The 21,056-nt window shown below is 40.0% G+C and overlaps 2 protein-coding genes across 2 annotated transcripts in view; one reads left to right on the top strand and one right to left on the bottom strand.

Moving 5' to 3' along the window:
* Positions 1-1,739, bottom strand: part of LOC135537456 (growth factor receptor-bound protein 2-like) — a 41,162-nt gene extending 39,423 nt beyond the window's left edge. Inside the window, exon 1 of the mRNA XM_064963618.1 lies at positions 1,311-1,739. Within this exon, the coding sequence (XP_064819690.1) occupies positions 1,311-1,388 (78 nt within the window). The 5' untranslated portion in view covers positions 1,389-1,739. The remainder of the gene's footprint in view (positions 1-1,310) is intronic.
* A 14,069-nt stretch (positions 1,740-15,808) lies between these two features.
* Positions 15,809-19,547, top strand: LOC135528542 (melanin-concentrating hormone receptor 1-like). The gene is made up of 2 exons (XM_064957701.1): positions 15,809-15,884; positions 18,523-19,547. The coding sequence occupies exons 1-2, from the start codon at positions 15,809-15,811 to the stop codon at positions 19,545-19,547; spliced, it is 1,101 nt and encodes a 366-aa protein (XP_064813773.1).
* The last annotated feature ends 1,509 nt before the right edge of the window (positions 19,548-21,056 follow it).

Here is a 21,056-nt window from a genome sequence, read left to right as displayed (position 1 = left end):
GGGAGGGTGAGCCAAGACCAGGGCCAGACCATTCTCAAAACACCAGTGGAGAGAGGGAGCTGGAAAGAAGACAAGACTGCACACAACCACAACCAGCCGTTTACATCAGAGACACACACTTCACTCTCAATCTTCTCTTTACTGCTGGGTTTTTTTTTGCATATGGTTTTAACCTGAACTGACACTAGTATTATGATTGCAGTGCAGGCAGTCATGTGTCAGCGTGCAGTTATGCCGCAAAAAAGTCCAGCTATAATAGAGCTTTTATAACCATTATAGCATGGCTTGAAGCAGAGCTGTTAAAGTACTGTTCTGACACTGAAATGAAGGAGCTGTCATAATCCCAGCAAGGGAAGGGGTGTGGTTGTAAACATACTGCCAGCTCATCCTCTCTCTCTCTGCTCTCTTTCCTTCTCCCTCTCCATTTCTGACTCTCTGAGTGAGGAAAAATGTATAGAAGCCAAGGATGATACTCGAGACTTCCTGTTTCAGCATTATCACATAGCCTACTTAACCCCAGAAGAAGTCCAATATTGCTGAACTACTGAGGATAAAGAAAGGATTTGATGGAAGAGCTTAAGCGTAGTTTTTAACCAACTATGGGTAGGGTTATTTACCATAGCATTCTGACTTCTTGTAGCATTTATTTGACTAAAAATGATTGTCATATAGGCTACAAAGACTAATTTTGGGATTGCTCATTCTGGTTCTCCACACAAAATGATGACCGCGTGTAATATGTGGCATACAATATAGGATGCTTGTTATAGGATGTGAGAAAGACAGAATCGTGTCCTGCCAAAGGTTATCAGTGCTATCCTTTTCCATATCTGTACGGAAACAATCGCTGAACTTTTCCTTGAAAACGTGACACCGATTACCATATGACTTGCCATTGACAAAGACATTAGCTGTGCCTCATTCAAATGTGTTGGAACCAAAGGACAACACCCCTACAACATTTTTTTTATTTATATTATATTCCGTTCTATTCCCTCTCCTTCTGTAGGCCTATCATAATAAATAGACCTTTGAAATGACAAGGTAATATCTCTTGGAAAATACTTTGTTATTGAATATCGACCAATTAAAGTGAATTAGGGAACTTACTGTTTACACGTTTTTAGATCATGTCCTTTAAACCAGTTACTGTGCAGGAGTGTCTAATATGAAGACACAAAATGACCAACAACAAAAAAGGTAACGGGCTATTACAAATAGTGTAATAAATAGGCCTTTAATCAGTCAGGAACATGCTGTCCCTGACACATTTCTTAAGAATATAAACAGTGAAACAATTGGCTGCTTACCTTCAACGTCTCTCCACGTTTAAAACTCAACTCATCATCAGCAGTGGCTTTGAAATCGTATTTGGCAATGGCCTCCATGGTGAGGATTGTTGGAACACTTGTATGCGGTGTTGAGGAACGCACAAGTACCCTTCTGAAGTCTTTCAATGGAGTTTATTCCTCCAAGGAATTATGAAAATTATTAACAATGTCAGAAAAAAAACCCAGAAAAGCTCCGGTCCCGTTTTCCCCCTGGTCTGACCATTCACTCCGAGTAGCGCAAATACCCTCACTCGCTGCACGCCGCTACAAACCTGTGAATAAGAACGCAGATAGAGAACCTGAGACTATGTAGCAGTAAAGCAACATTAACCAACACCGAAAAACAACGCACAAATATGATAGCTTGTGATGTGACGCCGCGCCCACAGACAATACTAGCATTCTGAGGCTCGCACAATAAGGGGAGGAAGGATATAATCGGATTGACGTTTCCTCAGACCAATTAAAGCACATCATCTCCACAATTGACCAATCGGATGTGAGAATCCTGTCATATCCAATAGATGTACTGTAGCTGTGCAAAACCAATGGGATTGCTAATTTACACGCCTTGTAGAGGATGTTTGACAGGCAGATGTGGTTGATGACTCAACTCAAGCTAAATGTAGAATGTCTCATTTCGACTCAAAATCGTTTTGTGTCTGGTACAATGTTTTCTGTCCTCTTCCCTTGCCATTAGCCTACATCAATATTTTGTATAAATGTCCAGCTCATTCGAGTGAAACATTGGGGAATAAAAACAAAGATCTGCGATAGTTGTAACAATGCAATACATTATTGTTTCCAAGTTTGACAAGCAACAGTTTGTTACAAAGTTAAAAGTAACCGAGTTGTCAAAATTGCTAAAACTTAGAAAGGAAGTCTTGTAGGCCTACTTTCGCTCCAACACAAGAAAGATGACGAGGATTCGGCTATTGTTGTGCTAGTCCTACAATGTAGGCTAATTAAACAAGAATATAGGCTACATCATTTCAAAAAAGTGAACGACGGTACACCAGGACTTGCATGAAGCTAAAGTGAAACTATTCAGGTCTCCTAGGCCAAGTCCACCAACCTACATTTAATGTTACCTTGTTTCTACTTGCTATCCCTTGAAATCCTACAAACACGTGTTATTAGTAGGCTATCCACTTCCTAGAGAGTGAGCTCTGTATATAGGAAGCTTCCTATCGCGACATTTTGGGAATACTTAAATCTGCACAGAAATGATCCCCACCCCCCCTTCTCTCTCTCACTCTCTCAATTAAATTACATTAAATTCAAGGGGCTTTATTGGCATGGGAAACACATGTTAACATTGCCAAAGCAAGTGAAGTAGATAATATACAAAAGTGAAATAAACAATAAAAATGAACAGTAAACATTACACTCCCAGAAGTTCCAAAAGAATCAGGACATTACAAATGTCAATTTATGTATATATACACAGTGTTGTAACAATGTACAAATGGTTAAAGTACAAAAGAGAAAATAAATAAGCATAAACATGGGTTCTATTTACAATGGTGTTTGTTCTTCACTGGCTGCCCTTTTGTTGTGGCACCAGGTCACACATCTTGCTGCTGTGATGGCACACTGTGGTATTTCACCCAGTAGATATGGGAGTATATCAAAATCGGGGTTGTTTTCAAATTCTTTGTGGATCTGTGAAATCTGAGGGAAATATGTGTCTCTAATATGGTTATACATTGGGCAGGAGTTTAGGAAGTGCAGCTCAGTTTCCACCTAATTTTCTGGGCAGTGTGCACATAGCCTGTCTTCTCTTGAGAGCCAGGTCTGCCTACGGCGGCCTTTCTCAATAGAAAGGCTATGCTCACTGTGTCTGTACAGAGTCAAAGTTTTCCTTAAGTTTGAGTCAGTCACAGTGGTCAGGTATTCTGTCACTGTGTACATTCTGTTTAGGGCCAAATAGCATACTAGTTTGCTCTGTTTTTTGTAATTCTTTCCAATGTGTCAAGTAATTATCTTTTTGTTTTCTCATGATTTGGTTGGGTCTAATTGTGTTGCTGTCCTGGGGCTCTGTGAAGTGTGTTTGTGAACAGAGCCCTAGGACCAGCTTGCTTAGGGGATTCTTCTCCAGGTTCATCTCTCTGTAGGTGATGGCTTTGTCTCTCTCTCTCTATGTAATTCAAAGGGCTTTATTGGCATGGGTAACATGTTCAGATTGCCAATGCAAGTGGTATACATGATACACAAAAGTGAAATAAACAATCAGAACAGTAAACATTAAACTCTCAAAAGTTTCTTAAAGAATAGAGACATTTCAAATGTTATACATCTGGCTATGCACAGTGTTGTAACAATGCAAAAGTAGTTTAAGAACAAAAGGGGAAATAAATAGACAGATGAGTATTGTTTGTATTTAAAAATGGCTTTTTTGCTTCACTGGTTGCCCTTTTGTGGCAACTGGTCACAAATCTTGCTGCTGTGATGGCACACTGTGTGTGGTATTTAACCTTATAGATATGGGAGTTTATCAAAATAGGATTTGTTTTCAAATTCTTTGTGGGTCTGTGTAATCTGAGGGAAATGTGTCTCTAATTGGCATTGGCAATGCTCCTTATCACTGCACTCTAGACTCCTCTGTAAACTGGTCATCTCTGTTCTGCCAGTCACATTCTGTATCAACAGGTTAAAGGTCCCCAAAGCAGACACATCCCTGGGTCGCTCATCTTTTCAGTTCGCTGCAGTTAGCGAATGGAACGAGCTGCAACAAACACTCAAACTGGACAGTTTTATCTCAATCTCTTCATTCAAAGACTCAATCATGGACACTCTTACTGACAGTTGTGGCTGCTTTGCGTGATGTACTGTTGTCTCTACCTTCTTGCCCTTTGTGCTGTTGTCAGTGCCCAATACTGTTTGCACCCTGTTTTGTGCTGGTACCATGTTGTGCTGCTGCCATGTGGTGTTGCTTCCATGTTGTTGTTATGTTGTGTTGCTACCATGCTGTGTTGTCATGTGTTGTTGTCTTGCTATGTTGTTGTCTTAGGTATCTCTTTATGTAGTGTAGTGTTGTCTCTCTTGTCGTGATGTGTGTTTTGTCCTATATTTTTGAATTTATTTTTAATCCCAGCCCCGTCCCCACAGGAGGCCTTTTGCCTTTTAGTAGGCTGTCATTGTAAATAAGAATTTGTTCTTTAACTGACTTGCCTTGTTAAATAAAAGTTAAACAAATTTAAAAAATAAGACATACATTTGGCAAACGGTTAGAAAGTGCATCTCAATTTCCACCTCATTTTGTGGAAACTGAATATTCCTTCATTTTGAATCAGTCACAGTGATCAGGTATTCTGCCACTGTGTACTACTCTTTGTTTAGGGCCAAATAGCATTCCAGTTTGCTGTTTCTTTGGTTAGTGCTTTCCAATGTGTCAAGTAATTATATTTTTGTTTTCTAAAGATCTCTCTCACACACAAACACACATTTTTGTATGAATATGCATGTGTGAAGAGTAGAAGACAACATTTAGTTTGGCTCTAGACCTCACCTGTTGTAGATGTGTCATAAGGTGTAGGGACTCCATAGCAGGGACTACTAGGCCATCTAGTGGTACAACATTTGAATAAATTGTGAAATGACACAGGAGAAAAAATATGCAGATAATTTGATAGGCTCCATACAGATAATTGCCAAAATAATGGAAATACTTGAATAAATGAGGGATACAAAATCTATTGAAAGCCGGTGCTTCCACACAGGTGTGGTTTCTGAGTGAATTAAGCAATTAACATCTCATCATGCTTACTACCCTGCAACACTACAGACATCGGACGTCCAGCATTGCCATCAGCAATCCCCTCACCCCGGAGGAGCTGCAGCACACCTGATAAATGTAAATAAATGTGCCAACGTTATAGAGTTACTGTGGCTGTTCAGAAATAAATTAAATAATTCAGAATAGCCTACTACACTACGAGAAATTTAGCCACAGATAAATAGCTTATTTTAAAAATAGCCTAACTGCGATGTGCAGCCCAATAACAAGGCATAACCTATAGCCGGGAACACGCGGCAAATCTGTCATTGAACAAAGAACATGCAGACAAAACTGGCCTTTCGCAATATTTCAAATTGCCTTCAATTGCAGGAAAGCACAGGTTGGAAAGCTGTAGGGTACCAAATATTGTTTTACAAAGTAAAGCGAGAGAGAGAAATGCTTTTGCCATGAGCTCATATGCCATCACCAACACGCGAGCTGTGCATCATTGGGGTAAATCAGTGAAACTGGAAAGCATTTTTAGGACTATAATTTTTTCCTCATATTGTAGCGAGTTGGATGACCGTTCAAAACGAATTTTCCCAGTAGGAAATTGTTTTTCCCTGCTTTCCCAGTTGTCTTGAACACACTGAAGTCGGAGATTTCCCAACTCCTAATTCCACTTTTTTTTTTAAACGCGGCATTTTAAACAATTATGCCAACGTCTCCAGTCAAGTAAGACGACGTGGAATTGCATGAAATGCGTTTATAAAAGGCCCAACATTTCTCGGACACGAGACCACAATTTTTTTCTCCCATGTGTGTAACTTCGATAAGTTCCTCTACTCTACTGCTCTATGCCACTAAGCAAAAGTGATGACATGTATGCAATGCTTTATTATAAAGGTGATTTTGTTCTAATGCATCCCGGTACCTCAGATCTCCAAGTTTTAAAAAAAATGATTGACGAGAAAAATACTGTCCAACCCATTGGGTATCTCATCGCACCCTCATATGCCATGTCTTGAAATAGGCATATTGTAACGGTTTTCTTCTGGTGAAAGAGAGGCGGACCAAAATGCAGCGTGGTTATTTTTGTACATCTTTAATAAAGATGAAAATACAACAATCTACAAAAACAAGAACCGCGAAAAACCCGAAACAGTCCTATCTGGTGCCACAAAGACAGGAACAATCACCCACAACAGACCTAAAGAATATGGCTGCCTAAATATGGTTCCCAATCAGAGACAACGATAAACACCTGCCTCTGATTGAGAACCACTCTAGGCAACCATAGACTTACCTAGAGTACTACTCTAACCACAATACCATTACTACAAACAACCCCAGACAAAACAAGCCACATAAATCCCCATGTCACACCCTGGCCTCACCAAAATACTAACGAAAACACAGAATACTAAGGCCAGGGCGTGACACATATAAACGGACTAAAAGTACATTTATATTGTAAAACTTCTGACAGCCAACCGATCCCATATATATATTGTTTTGGAACTCAGTCGAGAATAGTAGAATTACACAAGGTGCAAGTTCTAAATGTTGTGTATCAACAGTTTCTTGTTTTGTCAGTCACTGACAATCAGCCATGTCAGCTAACACGTTTTTAATTGTAGTAATCATAGCCAAATACCAACCGGGCATGCAGGACATGTGCCCTGGGTCCCTGACCCCCAAGGGGGCCCCCATTGATTTTGTTATTCACTGTCACGATGTATAAATGATTGGAGACAGGCGCAGGAATACGTAATAGGGGGTTTTAATACTCCACCCAAAAATACAACATGCCATGAAAGGCATAGGGAAGAAGAAAAAAAAAACACGTATACAAAAACACAGGGATGTAACCCAAACAAAAGAGCCAGGTAATACCTCCAATAAATACATGGGACTAGACCTGTAATAACAAGTGCATAACAACACACGGGATTAGACCTGTAATAACAAGTGCACAACAACACACGGGACTAGACCTGTAATAACAAGTGCACAACAACACACGGGATTAGACCTGTAATAACAAGTGCACAACAACACACGGGACTAGACCTGTAATAACAAGTGCACAACAACACACGGGACTAGACCTGTAATAACAAGTGCACAACAACACAAGGGATTAGACCTGTAATAACAAGTGCACAACAACACACGGGACTAGACCTGTAATAACAAGTGCACAACAACACACGGGACTAGACCTGTAATAACAAGTGCACAACAACACACGGGATTAGACCTGTAATAACAAGTGCACAACAACACACGGGATTAGACCTGTAATAACAAGTGCACAACAACACACGGGATTAGACCTGTAATAACAAGTGCACAACAACACACGGGACTAGACCTGTAATAACAAGTGCACAACAACACACGGGATTAGACCTGTAATAACAAGTGCACAACAACACACGGGACTAGACCTGTAATAACAAGTGCACAACAACACACGGGACTAGACCTGTAATAACAAGTGCACAACAACACACGGGTCTAGACCTGTAATAACAAGTGCACAACAACACACGGGACTAGACCTGTAATAACAAGTGCACAACAACACACGGGACTAGACCTGTAATAACAAGTGCACAACAACACACGGGACTAGACCTGTAATAACAAGTGCACAACAACACACGGGACTAGACCTGTAATAACAAGTGCACAACAACACACGGGACTAGACCTGTAATAACAAGTGCACAACAACACACGGGACTAGACCTGTAATAACAAGTGCACAACAACACACGGGACAAGACCCCTAATAACGAGTACACAATGCACAGGTACTCACAAGACCAATGGACATGGGAACAGTAACCGACAAGACAATGGTGAACAGAGGGCACATATATACAACTACTAATGAGGGGGAATGGGAACCAGGTGTGCGTAATGAAACAGTTCAGTGACACCAAGAGGCCGGTGATATAGACCTCCAGAGCTGGTGCACGGAATGAGCAGCAGTACCGGCGGAATCCGTAACAGTCACTTTCACTCAGATACCGTTAACATAGCATAAGTCATGGCGAAATGTGTAGAATTGCATGAAATAATATAATACAATTGTTACATTTGCTCTCCCCCCTATGGCAAAAATGTGTAGAACTGCAGAAAACTTGCTTTAAAACGGCAAAAAAATCTCTGCACCATGGCAAAATAGGTAGAATTGCATGAAATGTGTTATAGAACTGCAACATTTTCTCTACGCCCCATTGCAAAATGTGTAGAATTGCAGGAAAAAAACATTAAAAAAACGTACATATTTCACACATTTTGTTTGCCCACTTGGTGAAAATGCCCCTCCACCAAATCTCGCTTAGGGCTCACAAAAGGCTACCGCTGTACCTAGTTAGTTATGTTCCAACACTCACTTCATCTGTGCCAATATCAGTAATTTTTAAGTCTTGGTTCCAATAGTTTATATTTTTTTCTAAGAGATAGGCTTTCTGCAAGGTTATGTATATCTTACCTATCATATGAGTATCATTTTCTGACTTAAATAGAAGTCCCTCATATTGTTATAGTGTTCTTAACTGTGAAGTTGTTCATGTTCTCAGCTCCATCCTTTGAAAACAGACACGTGAAATGATTCTGGGGATGAGCGTGCACATCTTCATCAGACCAGAGAATCTTGTTTCTCATGGTCTGAAGGTCTTTAGGTGCCTTTTGACAAACTCCAAATGGGCTGTCATGTGCCTTTTACTGAGGACTGGCTTCCGTCTGGCGACTTTTCCATAAAGGCCTGATTGGTGGAGTACTGCAGAGATGATTGTCAATTCTGGAAGGTTCTCCCATCTCCACAGAGGAATTCTGGAGCTCTGTTAGAGTGACCATAGGGTTCTTGGTCACCTCCCTGACCAAGGCCCTTCTCCTCCGATTGCTCAGTTTGGCTGGACGGCCAGCTCTAGGAAGAGTCTTGGTGGATCCAAACTTCTTTAATTTAAGAATGATGGAGGCCACTGTGTTCTTGGGGACCTTCAATGCTGCAGAGTTTTTGTTAGTACCCTTCCCTAGATCTGTGCCTCAACACAATCTTGTCTCAGAGCTCTACAGACAATTTCTTCAACCTCATGGCTTGGTTTTTGCTCTAATATGCACTGTCAACTGTGGGACCTTATATTGACAGGTATGTGCCTTTCCAAATCATGGCCAATCAATTGAATTTACCACAGGTGGACTCCAATCATGTTGTAAAAACATCTCAAGGATGATCAATGGAAACAGGATGCACCTGAGCTCAATTTCGAGTCTCATAGCAAAGGGTCTGAATACTTATGTAAGTAAGGTTTTTCTGTTTTTTATTTTTAATATATTTGCGCAAATCCTTAAAAACCTGTTTTCGCTTTGTAATTATGGGGGTATCGTGTGTATTTATTTAATACAGTTTAGAATAAAGTTGTAATGTAACAAAATGTTGAAAATACTTTTGCCATTCTGTTATGAGTTTTGTTATTATTTTATTGTTGTAATTTATTACATTTATGAATCTGCAGGGGACATTTCAGATTTTCCTCGTTTTAATAATATAATCAAAATAACTATTTGATCCATGGAACTTGGAAGCACTGAATTGAGTGAAGTGTGTTGTCATTTGAGTAAGTAGGGGAGTTACTTTCTCCCAGAATGTCAAATAGAATGATATCATCTCCACACAAATGTCTTAACAGTGTCTAATATTTATGTTCGGGTGATTTATATGTTGCATCCTAAGATGCTGGATTCTTCTGCAGAAGACTCCGAAGTGTACTTATAATAAACGGAACAGATTTATTTCATGTTCACCATAACACATTCCAGTCGACCACTCTCTACAGTGTCTTCAGCCCAACTCACCAATCCATCATTGAACTTTACCCGCCCTTGTATTGCGTAATCCAATCAATTCAATGCCAGAACGGAAACCCCATTGTCATTTGTTAATTCAAATAACTGAATCCCTGCATGGAAATCCCATTGGCTATTTGCAACCATTTTAAATCTAAACTCATTAACAAATAATACATTTCTCAATACACCACATTCTATTTTTGTGATCATTTTTCTGTTTGCTGATAGTTACTTTTTGAAGGGATTTGTTTGACAATAAGATGAAAACATCATGATTGGTTGTGTTCATGCCAAATGAAAAGGTCATATAAAAAAATATACAGTTAAATGGCATGTCTTTACTATTAGGCCCCGAAACTCACGGTATAATTAGCACTATGTTCACCACCATCAACAAAACACCAAATGGAATTTGTGGAAGAATGGTGTTGCATCCATAGCAATTAGAACACTCGGGATCTCTATGGTTGCATCCTTCCAATAGAGTTCCAGACACTTGTGGGCATTGTCTGACGTTTGAAGGCGTCACTTCTACGACACACAATGATGCCAACCGAGGTGCATTGAAGCTGTTCTGGCTCTTGGTGGCCCAGCGTCCTATTAAGCTGCTTTATGTTGATATTTCCTTTATTTTGGCAGTTAGGCTACCTGTAAATTCCCAATTCGTTTGAAAATATCATTAAAACGTCACAATGCTTGGAACATGTTTGCTTTCATTTTGTCACTAAAAAAGAAGGATGGGAAGCAATACATTCCGGGATTGGATATGCTAGAGCGTCAGAAATGTACAGTATTTTGGTGAAGGTATTTTTTCGGGCTAGGCTATTGGTCATCAAATAACAAGTAGGAACACTCTTCGTGCTATTAAAATGTCTTTATTGAGGTGCCATGTTAGCATTAAAAAAGTACATTGGTCCTTGATCTTTGATGTGGCTGTCAAAATGTATTAAATACACACATAGACTTGTCAAGACAATACAGCCACATCTCAATGGTATCTCAATGGTGCCAGTCAACTAGACTTCTAAACAGAAGAGTTATCCTCGAAACTTCATCCTCAGCCAATGAAAGACGAAGAGCGCAGTCGCAAATAGACTATACAGTAGCGCGGTGCAGCCGCAGGAGAGTTGTCAGTCTCTTAGTAAAATACTTGAAGACACTGGGCGCCTGTCTCCACTCCATCAAGCGCGTGCAAGCGATACGCTACTAATCAGTAAAGTCCACTACAAGAGCGGAAACGTTTATTATATTTTCATGGATCTCACAAATAATAGTAGTACTAGAATTTTTATGTGCAAGATGGAACTGTAAATATTATTTGTTTTATCAGTGAGTTCTAGCCACTACAATATTATTTAAAAACAGCAAGACAGTTGCGTTATTAACTGCTTGAGAATGTTCCCTGAGCATAAACACTTGTTGATCTTTTTTTCTTTCCCCAGATTTTATTGAGATTACATCGGAAGTTATCAATGGATTTCTATAATGTGTCGGTATTGTATGATAACATCTCACCGGTTGCAGTGAACTCATCTGAATCTTCAACAGGTAAGCATTTATCATGGTTGAAAATATTTGTACAGTAGGCTATTCAGTATAGCAATTAAACAACCAGATTGTAGAAACGTGTAACTGCAATGAAGGAAATCTTTGCTCGTTTAAAAAATAATTCATAGCCTACAATGATTTCACTTTATCTTATTATGGCACACATAATGTAGGCTATAATGAAAGCTACAGTCATCCTCATTTTATTTTCATTCGTTTTTCCTTGAAGACGTTAATGGTTGGTTTCCTTCACTGCTCTGTCTAACACTTGTTATTCAGAGGGAAATGAAAATCTGTCAAGTAGCTTCCTGAAGGCACAGCTAGTGCCAACCTTTTCCTTTTTGAGTGACTTGTTTTTCGTCGGAATGGCTCATTCTCTACCTTAATCTCAAAAGAGCCATGAAAATTCCTGTGAACTTTTAATCACCACAACACATACAGTAGCAGCTATGTTATTTAGTTTTTTGGGGGGTCAAAGATACTGTATATAGCACATACCAAGGGCACTAAAATATATATTACTGGGAAGTGAAATATCTTCACAGGTTTGGTTTATGGATAGCCTATACTGTATACTATGTATCACGCTTTATTACAATGTTCCTCTGCTGCTCGTAAATTCTGGCGGATACCAAAGTCCTGACTTCAGTGTCTGGAAAGTCTGTTTTTATGTTGTCGGCAAGATGTGTTGGTAATGAGGGGGGCTGTTTTCAAATCCAAACAGTGAGAGATCTCAACAAGCCGCCTGATCCCGCGAGCTGACATGAATGTGGTATAGCAACACAGTGCCTTCAGAAAGTATACAAACCATTTGACTTTTCCACATTTTGTTGTGTTACAAATTGGGATTAACATGGATTTAATTGTTGTTGTTTTTGTAATCAATTTACACAAAACACTCTGTAATGTCAAAGTGGAAGAAAAACACAACTATTCAACCTCTTGAGTCAATACATGTTAGAATCATCTTTGGCAGTAATTACAGCTGTGAGTATTTCTAGGTAAGTCTCTAAGAGCTTTCCACACCTGGATTGTGCAAGATTTGCTCATTATTCTTTTCAAAATTCTTCAAGCACTGTCTGGTTGTTGATCATTGCTAGACAACCATTTTTAGGTCTTGCCATATTTTCATTCGGATTTAAGTCAAAACTGTAACTCGGCCCCTCATGAACATTCATTGTGTTCTTGGTAAGCAACCCCAGTGTAGCCTTGTGTTTTAGGTTATTGTCCTGCTGAAAGGTGAGTTCATCTCCCAGTGTCTGATGGAAAGCAGACTGAAACCAGGTTTTCCTCGTGGATTTTTCCTGTTCTTCGCTCCATTCCGTTTATTTTTTATCTTGAAAAACTCCCCAGTCCTTAATGATTACAAGCATACCCATAACATGATGCAGCCACCACTATGCTTGAAAATATGGAGAGTGGTACTCAGTAATGTGTTGTATTGGATTTGCCCCAAACATAACACTTTGTATTCAAGACAAGCCACATTTTTTTGCAGTATTGCTTTAGTGCCTTGTTCTTTTTTGTTAGGCATTGGAAAACTTCCCTGATCTTTGTCGTTGAATCTGTGTTTGAAATTCACTACTCAACTGATGGACCTTAAAGTATGTCTGGTGTATGGAGATGAGATAGTCATTCAAAAATCATGTTGAACACAATTATTGGACACAGAGTGAGTCCATCCAACTTATCTGACTTGTTGAGCACATTTTTATTCCGCACTTATTTAGGCTTGCCATTAAAAAGGGGTTGAATACTTATTGACTCAAGACATTTCAGCTTTTCATTATTAATGAATTAGTGAACATTTCTAAAGACATAATTCCACTTTGACATCAATGGCTATTGTGTGTAGGCCAGTGACAACACATCTCAATTGAATCCATTTTAAATTGCGGTTATAACACAACAAAATGTGGAAAACGTCAAGGGGTGTGAATAGGGCTGTTGCGGTGACCATATTAACGCCACACTGGCGATCACGATTCATGAAGGCAGTCAAATCCCATGTGACCGTATAGTCACGTAATTAGGCTTCTCCAAGCTCTGACGCTGCTGATGGTTATTAGTAGCCTACCACACTTGCTAACTGGTATTCAGCACTCCATTGTCCCTCTAATCACTCTGACTTAAATGCAAATGTGATCGAAAATCTAATCAAACACTTCATGAGAGCCCATGAGCTCATGTTGCGCAACATTTCTATAGGCTATGCAATTGGGGGAGAAAACAAAGTGATGGCCTCTATTGAAAAGAGGACGATCCCATCAGCTTTCTTTCGGCTAGCCCTACTACATTTATTTCTCAACTTTCTTAATATTAACCACATTGCTTATCTTTACAACAGGAGTATAGCCTTCCTGGCTGGAATGAATATGAACCACAGAAAAAAATCCTCCGTTTGCTATTTAAGTGCATAGAGGGGATGCCTCTGGGAAATTTGAGGCATTATCAAGTGCTTGTCAAATTGTGAATGAGAGACTGATGAAGTGTGTACAGCCTGCGTAAAAATAAAAAAAGTAGAGCGCAAGCCTTTCAAGCTAATTTTTTCAAGTCATCATAAGAGTCACCTCATGCAGCCTTACAATGTATAAAAACTCTAAACACGTAGCCCAATGTTTGTAGAACAACTAAAGTTACATGAATAAATCTAAATGAAGCATATAGGAGTACCTATTTCTTTGTTAACCGCTCAGAACAGAATAGCCATATGTGCGCACTCCCTAAAAATGTTTGAAGAAAATATCCTTCTTATTTTATTCAGCTTTGTTCAATTGTATTCTTCATACTACAAAGTAATATAAAATGAAGGCACAGAATTCTAAGAAAATCTTGTCTGCTAAATTAACTAGTGTAGCATACAGCCATTTGGCATATTTAGATCAGGACCTAACAAAAGCATACTCAGAGTATGCTATTCTGTTCTTCTGAAATAGACTACATTTTCTTCATGTTTCTTTAGACCTGTCTAAAATAAATAAATTATTTATTGTGAAGGTGTAGGCTATATTTCATGGATTTATTAGACTTTTTAAAATGTAGATGTTCTAAAAGGTCTGCATCAGGCTATGTGTGCCAGGATATGCATCAATTACGGTGACACCAACAGTTATTTGCTTAACAATCACCAAAATGGTTCATATTTGCACCTTTGGTTTTTTTAGTTCATGGAGGAACCTATAATGGTTCAATGTAGCTACTGGTTCCTGGAGGAACTGTGGAGGTGTGGCTTAGTATGGGTGTGGCTTTAAGTTATAATTTTTGGGCCACCCGTTAGTGCAAATGTCATTCCTGTTCAACTGTTCTGTTGAATTGTCATCACGTTAAAGTTAAACACTAACAGTTTTGTAGATTCAATGAAGTTAACAGAGGTGTATGAGTTGCATTAAAGCCTATCCAAATCCTAAAGTTGGAACAGTCACCACTATATGTAATCAGCAATGTTAATGTGAATATGTATACTGAACAGAAATATAAGTGCAACTTGCATTGATTTCAAAGATTTCACTGAGTTCCAGTTCATATTAGGACATCAGTAAACTGAAATAATTTTATTAGGCCCTAATATATGGATTTAACATGACTGGGCAGAGGTGCAGCCATTCGTGGGCCTGGGAGGGCATAGGCCCACCCACTGGGGAGCAAGGCACAGCACATAATTATTAGTTTTCCTCCACAGAAGCGCTTTATTATAGACAAAAGTACACCTGAGCACATGTGTAAGGATCACGCTTTTTAATCATCTTATTGACATACCAAGATTATCTTGGCAAAGGAGAAATGATCACTAACAGGGATGTAAACACATATGTGCTCAAAATGTGAGAGAAATTAGCTTTTTGTGCATATGTCAAACTTTTATTTCAGCTTATGAAACATGGGACCAACCCATTACATGTTGCGTTTATATATTTTTTTTCATTATAGTATAATCTAATTGGTTCAAAACAGTGGCAGGAGGTGCAGCAGTGGTCATTCTATTTTTTACATGGAAAAGTCATATTGGTGTATTTATGCAAATACTGAAGAGCTCAGTGACTTTCAACATGGACCGTCATAGCATGCCACATTTCCAACAAGTCAGTTCATCAAATTTCTGTCCTGCTAGAGCTACCACGGTCAACTGTAAGAGCTGTTATTGTGAAATGGAAACGTCTAGGAGAAACAACGTCTCAGCCGCAAAGTGGTAGGCCACACAAGCTCACAGAACGGGACCACTGTGTGCTGGAGCTCGCAAGCACATAAAAATCACCTGTCATTGGTTGCAACACTCACTACCGAGTTCCAAACTGCCTTTGGAAGCAATGTCAGCACAATAACTGTTCATCGGGAGCTACATGAAATGAGTTTCCATGGCCGAGGAGCCTCACCCAAGCCTAAGATCACCATGCACAATACCAAGCGTCGTCTGGAGTGGTGTAAGGCTTGCTGCCATTGGATTCTGGAGCAGTGGAAATGCTAATTTGTCCTGGGATATAAACATTGAGTTGTTATTTTCCCTGAAATGCACAAGGTCCTCTACTACGACAATTAATCCACATACAAAAGGGTAAACGTTTGTTTTCTAGCAATCTCTCCTCCTTCAGGCTTCTTCTTCTTCTTTGGACTTTATATGGCGGTTGGCAACCAACTTTAATGTGCATTACCATTACCGACTGGCCTGGAGTGTGGACCTCAGTTAATCTTTCAGTCACCCACGTGGGTATATGCTCTTCAAAACCAATGAGGAAATGGCACATGGGTATAGGCTCCTAAAAACCAAAAAGGAGATGGGAAAGGCGTGACTTAAGCGTCACAAATAGAACCAACTTCTATTTTAGCGCCTGGCCACGCAGGTGATCATTGACGCGCACGAGCAGTGTGGGTGCAATGATTGAATAACATGTACAGTTGAAGACGGAAGTTGACATACACTTAGGTTGGAGTCATTAAAACCCGTTTTTCAACCACTCCACAAATTTCTTGTTAACAAACTATAGTTTTGGCAAGTCGGTTAGGACATCTACTTTGTGCATGACACAAGTACTTTTTCCAACAATTGTTTACATACAGATTATTTTACTTATAATTCACTGTATCACAATTCCAGTGGGTCAGAAGTTTACATACACTAAATTGATCGTGCCTTTAAACAGCTTGGAAAATTCCAGAAAATGATGTCATGGCTTTAGAAGCTTCTGATAGGCTAATTGACATCATTTGAGCTAATTGGAGGTGTACCTGTGGATGTATTTGAATGCCTGCCTTCAAACTCAGTGCCTCTGCTTGACACCATGGGAAAATCAAAAGAAATCAGCCAAGACCTCAGAAAACATTGGCAGACCTCCACAAGTCTGGTTCATCCTTGGGAGCAATTTCCAAACACCTGAAAGTACCACGTTCATCTGTACAAACAATTGTACGCAAGTATAAAACCATGGGACCACGCAGCCGTCATACCGCTCAGGAAGGAGACGCGTTCTGTCTCTTAGAGATGAACGTACTTTGGTGCAAAAAGTGCAAATCAATCCCAGAACAACAGCAAAGAGGTACAAAAGTATCCATATCCACAGTAAAACGAGTCCTATATCGACATAACCTGAAAGGCCGCTCAGCAAGGAAGAAACCACTGCTCCAAAACTGCCATCAATAAGCCAGGCTACGGTTTGCAACTGCACATGAGGACAAAGATCATACTTTTTGTAGAAATGTCCTCTGGTCTGATGAAACAAAAATAGCACTGTTTGGCCATAATGACCATCGTTATGTTTGGAGGAAAAAGGGGGAGGCTTGCAAGCCAAAGAACACCACCCCAACCTTTGCTGCAGTAGGGACTGGTGCCCTTCATAAAATAAATGGTATCATGAGGAAAGGAAAATGATGTGGATATATTGAAGCAACAACTCAAGACATCAGTCAGGAAGTTAAAGCTTGGTCGCAAATGGGTCTTCCAAATGGACAATGACACCAAGCATACTTCCAAATTTGTGGCACAATTCCTTAAGGACAACAAAGTCAAGGTATACAAAGCCCTGCTCTCAATCCCAAAGGAAATTGGTGGGCAGAACTGAAAAAGTGTGTGCGAGCAAGGAGGCCGACAAACCTGACTCAGTTACACCAGCTCTGTCAGAAAGAATGGGACAAAATTCACACAACTTATTGTGGGAAGCTTGTGGAAGGCTACCCAAGTTAAACAATATAAAGGCAATGCTACCAAATACTAATCGAATGTATGTAAACTTCTTGTCACGACTTCCACCGAAGTCGGCTCCTTTCCTTGTTCGGGCGGTGTTCGGCGATCGACGTCACCGCTTTCTAGCCATCGCCGCTCCATTTTTCATATATCCATTTGTCTTGTCTTGTTTTCATACACACCTGGTTTTCATTTCCCCAATCAATCTAATTGTTTTTAACCCTCTGTTTCCCATCATGTTTTGTGTGTAATTGTTTCAAGTCATACAATGTTTTTTAGCGCTTTACTTTATTGTTCCGTGTTTTTGAGCGCGTTTATTTTGTTGTGCTCCCGTTTTGGAACATTAATAAAGTGCACTTTATTTATCATACTCTGCTCTCCTGCACCTGACTTTGCCTTTAGACACACCTTGACACTTCTGACCCACTGGGAATGTGATGAAAGAAATAAAAGCTGAAATAAATCATTCTCGCTACTATTATTCTGACATTTCACATTCTTAAATAAAGTGGCGATCCTAACTGACCTTAGACAGATTTTTTTACTGGGATTAAATGTCAGAAATTGTGAAAAACTGAGTTTAAATGTATTTGGCTAGGGTGTATGTAAATTTCTGACTTCAACTGTATATGTAGCAAAAAAGCTGTAAAAAAACTACAAGATATTTGTCCTTCGAAGAAGGGGGTGGTGGAGGGGTTAATAATTTAAAAAAAGTTTTTAAAAAGTTAGATTATTATATCTATATATATATTTATAAAAAGAGTGTACCAGCTGGGTCACAGCAGCCAGGCTATGTAAATTGCTGCTTGACAGGTCTGGTTTCTATGATATTTCATACCGGTACTTTAATAACATTCTCTTCTGCTGCTCTTGTGCCCCTATAGGTGGGGGTCATGATGCCTACTACAACAACACCATCTTGCCCACCATATTTGGCATCATCTGTTTCCTGGGCATTATGGGTAACTGCATGGTCATCTACACCATCCTGAAGAAGACCAAGTGCCGCGCCAAGCAGACCGTCCCCGACATCTTCATCTTAAATCTGTCCATCGCCGACCTCCTCTTCCTCGTCGGTATGCCCTTCCTCATCCACCAGTTGATGGGCAACGGCTCGTGGTGCTTCGGCGCCACTATGTGCACAGTCATCACCGCGCTGGACTCCAACAGCCAGATCGTGAGCACCTACATCCTCACGGTCATGATTCTGGACCGCTACCTGGCCACCGTCCACCCCATCCGCTTCAACTACGTTCGGACACCGTGCGTGGCAACCGTGGTTATCGTTCTAGTATGGACGCTGTCGTTGCTGACCATCATCCCGGTGTGGATGTACACAGGCCTCATGCCTCTGCCTGGCGACCTGGTGGGCTGTGCCCTGCTACTTCCCGATCCGTCTACCAACATCTACTGGTTTACACTCTACCAGTTTGTCCTGGCTTTCGCTCTGCCTCTCCTCATCATCTGTGTGGTCTTTTTCAAGATCCTCAAGCACATGACCACCAGCGTGGCCCCCTTGCCCCCCAGGAGCCTGAGGGTGCGCACCAAGAAAGTAACCCGTACGGCAGTGGCCATCTGCCTGGCTTTCTTCATCTGCTGGGCCCCTTACTACATCCTCCAGCTGGTTCACGTTGGAGTCCAGAACCCCAACCCAGCCTTCTCCTACGCCTACAACATAGCAATTAGCATGGGCTACATTAACAGCTGCATCAACCCGTTCCTCTACATTGTGTTGAATGACACCTTCAAGAGGCAGCTCATCGTGGCCATGCGGCCGGTCCACAGGAAGTTCCGGGTCAACCCCACCGGCACCACGGAGGGTAGTGTTAGTCTGAGATTGACCACTGACAGACCCCAGCAGGATCAGAGCTCCAGGGAGCTGCTGCCTGCCAATATGGCCGACCACTGAGGCCTGTTGTATGACAATTTTAGTTTTGTTGAATCTTTATTGAACAAGACCTCTTTACCCAAGGAGACCTGGTGTGGCCAGTGGAAGAGGGTATGAGATCAGTGTACAAGAACGTGTATGGGGACAATCTATGGACCAGTGTATAGGAAGAACTGTGTATGTCATCACTGAATTTGAATAGTGTACAGGAATGAACAGTGTATTAAATCAATGTATGGACCCATGTACAGGGTAGGGTTGCAAACATCCTGTAACTTTCCCCAAATCCCCTGGTTTTCCCGAAATCCGATTTGAAAGATTCCCCGAATCAGGAAGTAATAAGCAGGAAATCCAAAATCCTCCAACCAGGATATCTATAAAACTTTGTAATTTTTGGAAAGTTGGCAGATTTTTTGGATCAGGCTGAGCTTGAGAGGAGATGTTTAACATAGTCAGGATGAGATTACTGAGTACCGGCCAACACATGGTACTCAGTACAGTAAACAACAGCACTGAAACATAAGGATATAAAAAAAATGATTTTCTAATGATAGTCAGTGGATAATGGAAAAGTGTGAGAGTCAAGATGATTCATAGCTAAATGTACGAATCAATGAATAAATACATACACAGTCATAAATGACCCACATGAGGATGACCAGTTGGATATTGTATCAGGCTTTGTAATTCCAATTCTTCATGGAAGGCAGGTTTTAACACAATCACTTACTGTAGTTTTGGTTTGGCAATCTAGCTAATGTATGTTAAATTTCATTTCAATGTACAATGTTCACATACCACTTATATTATACAGTATGCTCAGTACCTAGTACCTACACTGCAATTGCACCATAAATACATGTTTCAGCTTCATTGAATGTTGCGCAGTACTTTTTATTCATACATTTGTACATTGTCTAAGAAGTAATCATGTATGACCATTCGGTGTGGATGTTTTGTAAATATATATGTTTATATTAATATATATATAGATACTGTATGTTTTGGTGTAATTGTATTTGTATATACAGAATCAGAGTTTTTTCATTTATTCGTATTTTAACGTCAAGTTAAAATAAATATGGTTCAAACTCAAACTTATCATGGTATAGAGACAGGCGATACTAACTATAATTTCATGCATAACCAGTGAAATCCTCATATTAATCATACATTTGCTTAATTAATTATGCAATGCCAATGAAATTAGGCATCGCTGATTCTCCTGTCTGAATTTCTTTGATAAATTGTTAGTCTTTGTTTAGCTTTGACACTTCAAATCTCACTTTGAATCTTAATCTGATTCCTCTCCCTTTTTACAGATTTGTCTTTTTTGAAGAGAAATTTGGAGATATATACAGAGTATACCAATCATTAGGAACACATTCCTAGTACTGTGTCACGTCCTGACCTTAGTTCCTTTTTTATGTCTCTATTTTAGTTTGGTCAGGGCGTGAGTTGGGGTGGGCATTCTGTGTTGTTCTATGTTTTTGTATTTCTGTGTTCGGCCTGGTATGGTTCCCAATCAGA

This window comes from Oncorhynchus masou, chromosome 5, assembly GCF_036934945.1.
Source record: "Oncorhynchus masou masou isolate Uvic2021 chromosome 5, UVic_Omas_1.1, whole genome shotgun sequence".
NCBI lineage: Eukaryota > Metazoa > Chordata > Actinopteri > Salmoniformes > Salmonidae > Oncorhynchus > Oncorhynchus masou.
This window is presented reverse-complemented; position numbering and strand designations above follow the sequence as displayed.

What these genes read in the sequence shown, in the direction of transcription:
- LOC135528542 (XM_064957701.1), top strand. Translation starts at nt 15,809, where the DNA reads ATGAGTTTCCATGGCCGAGGAGCCTCACCCAAGCCTAAGATCACCATG. An exon ending in CAAGCGTCGTCTGGAGTGGT is followed by an intron (nt 15,885 to 18,522) that starts GTAAGGCTTGCT and finishes GTGCCCCTATAG; the next exon opens with GTGGGGGTCATGATGCCTAC.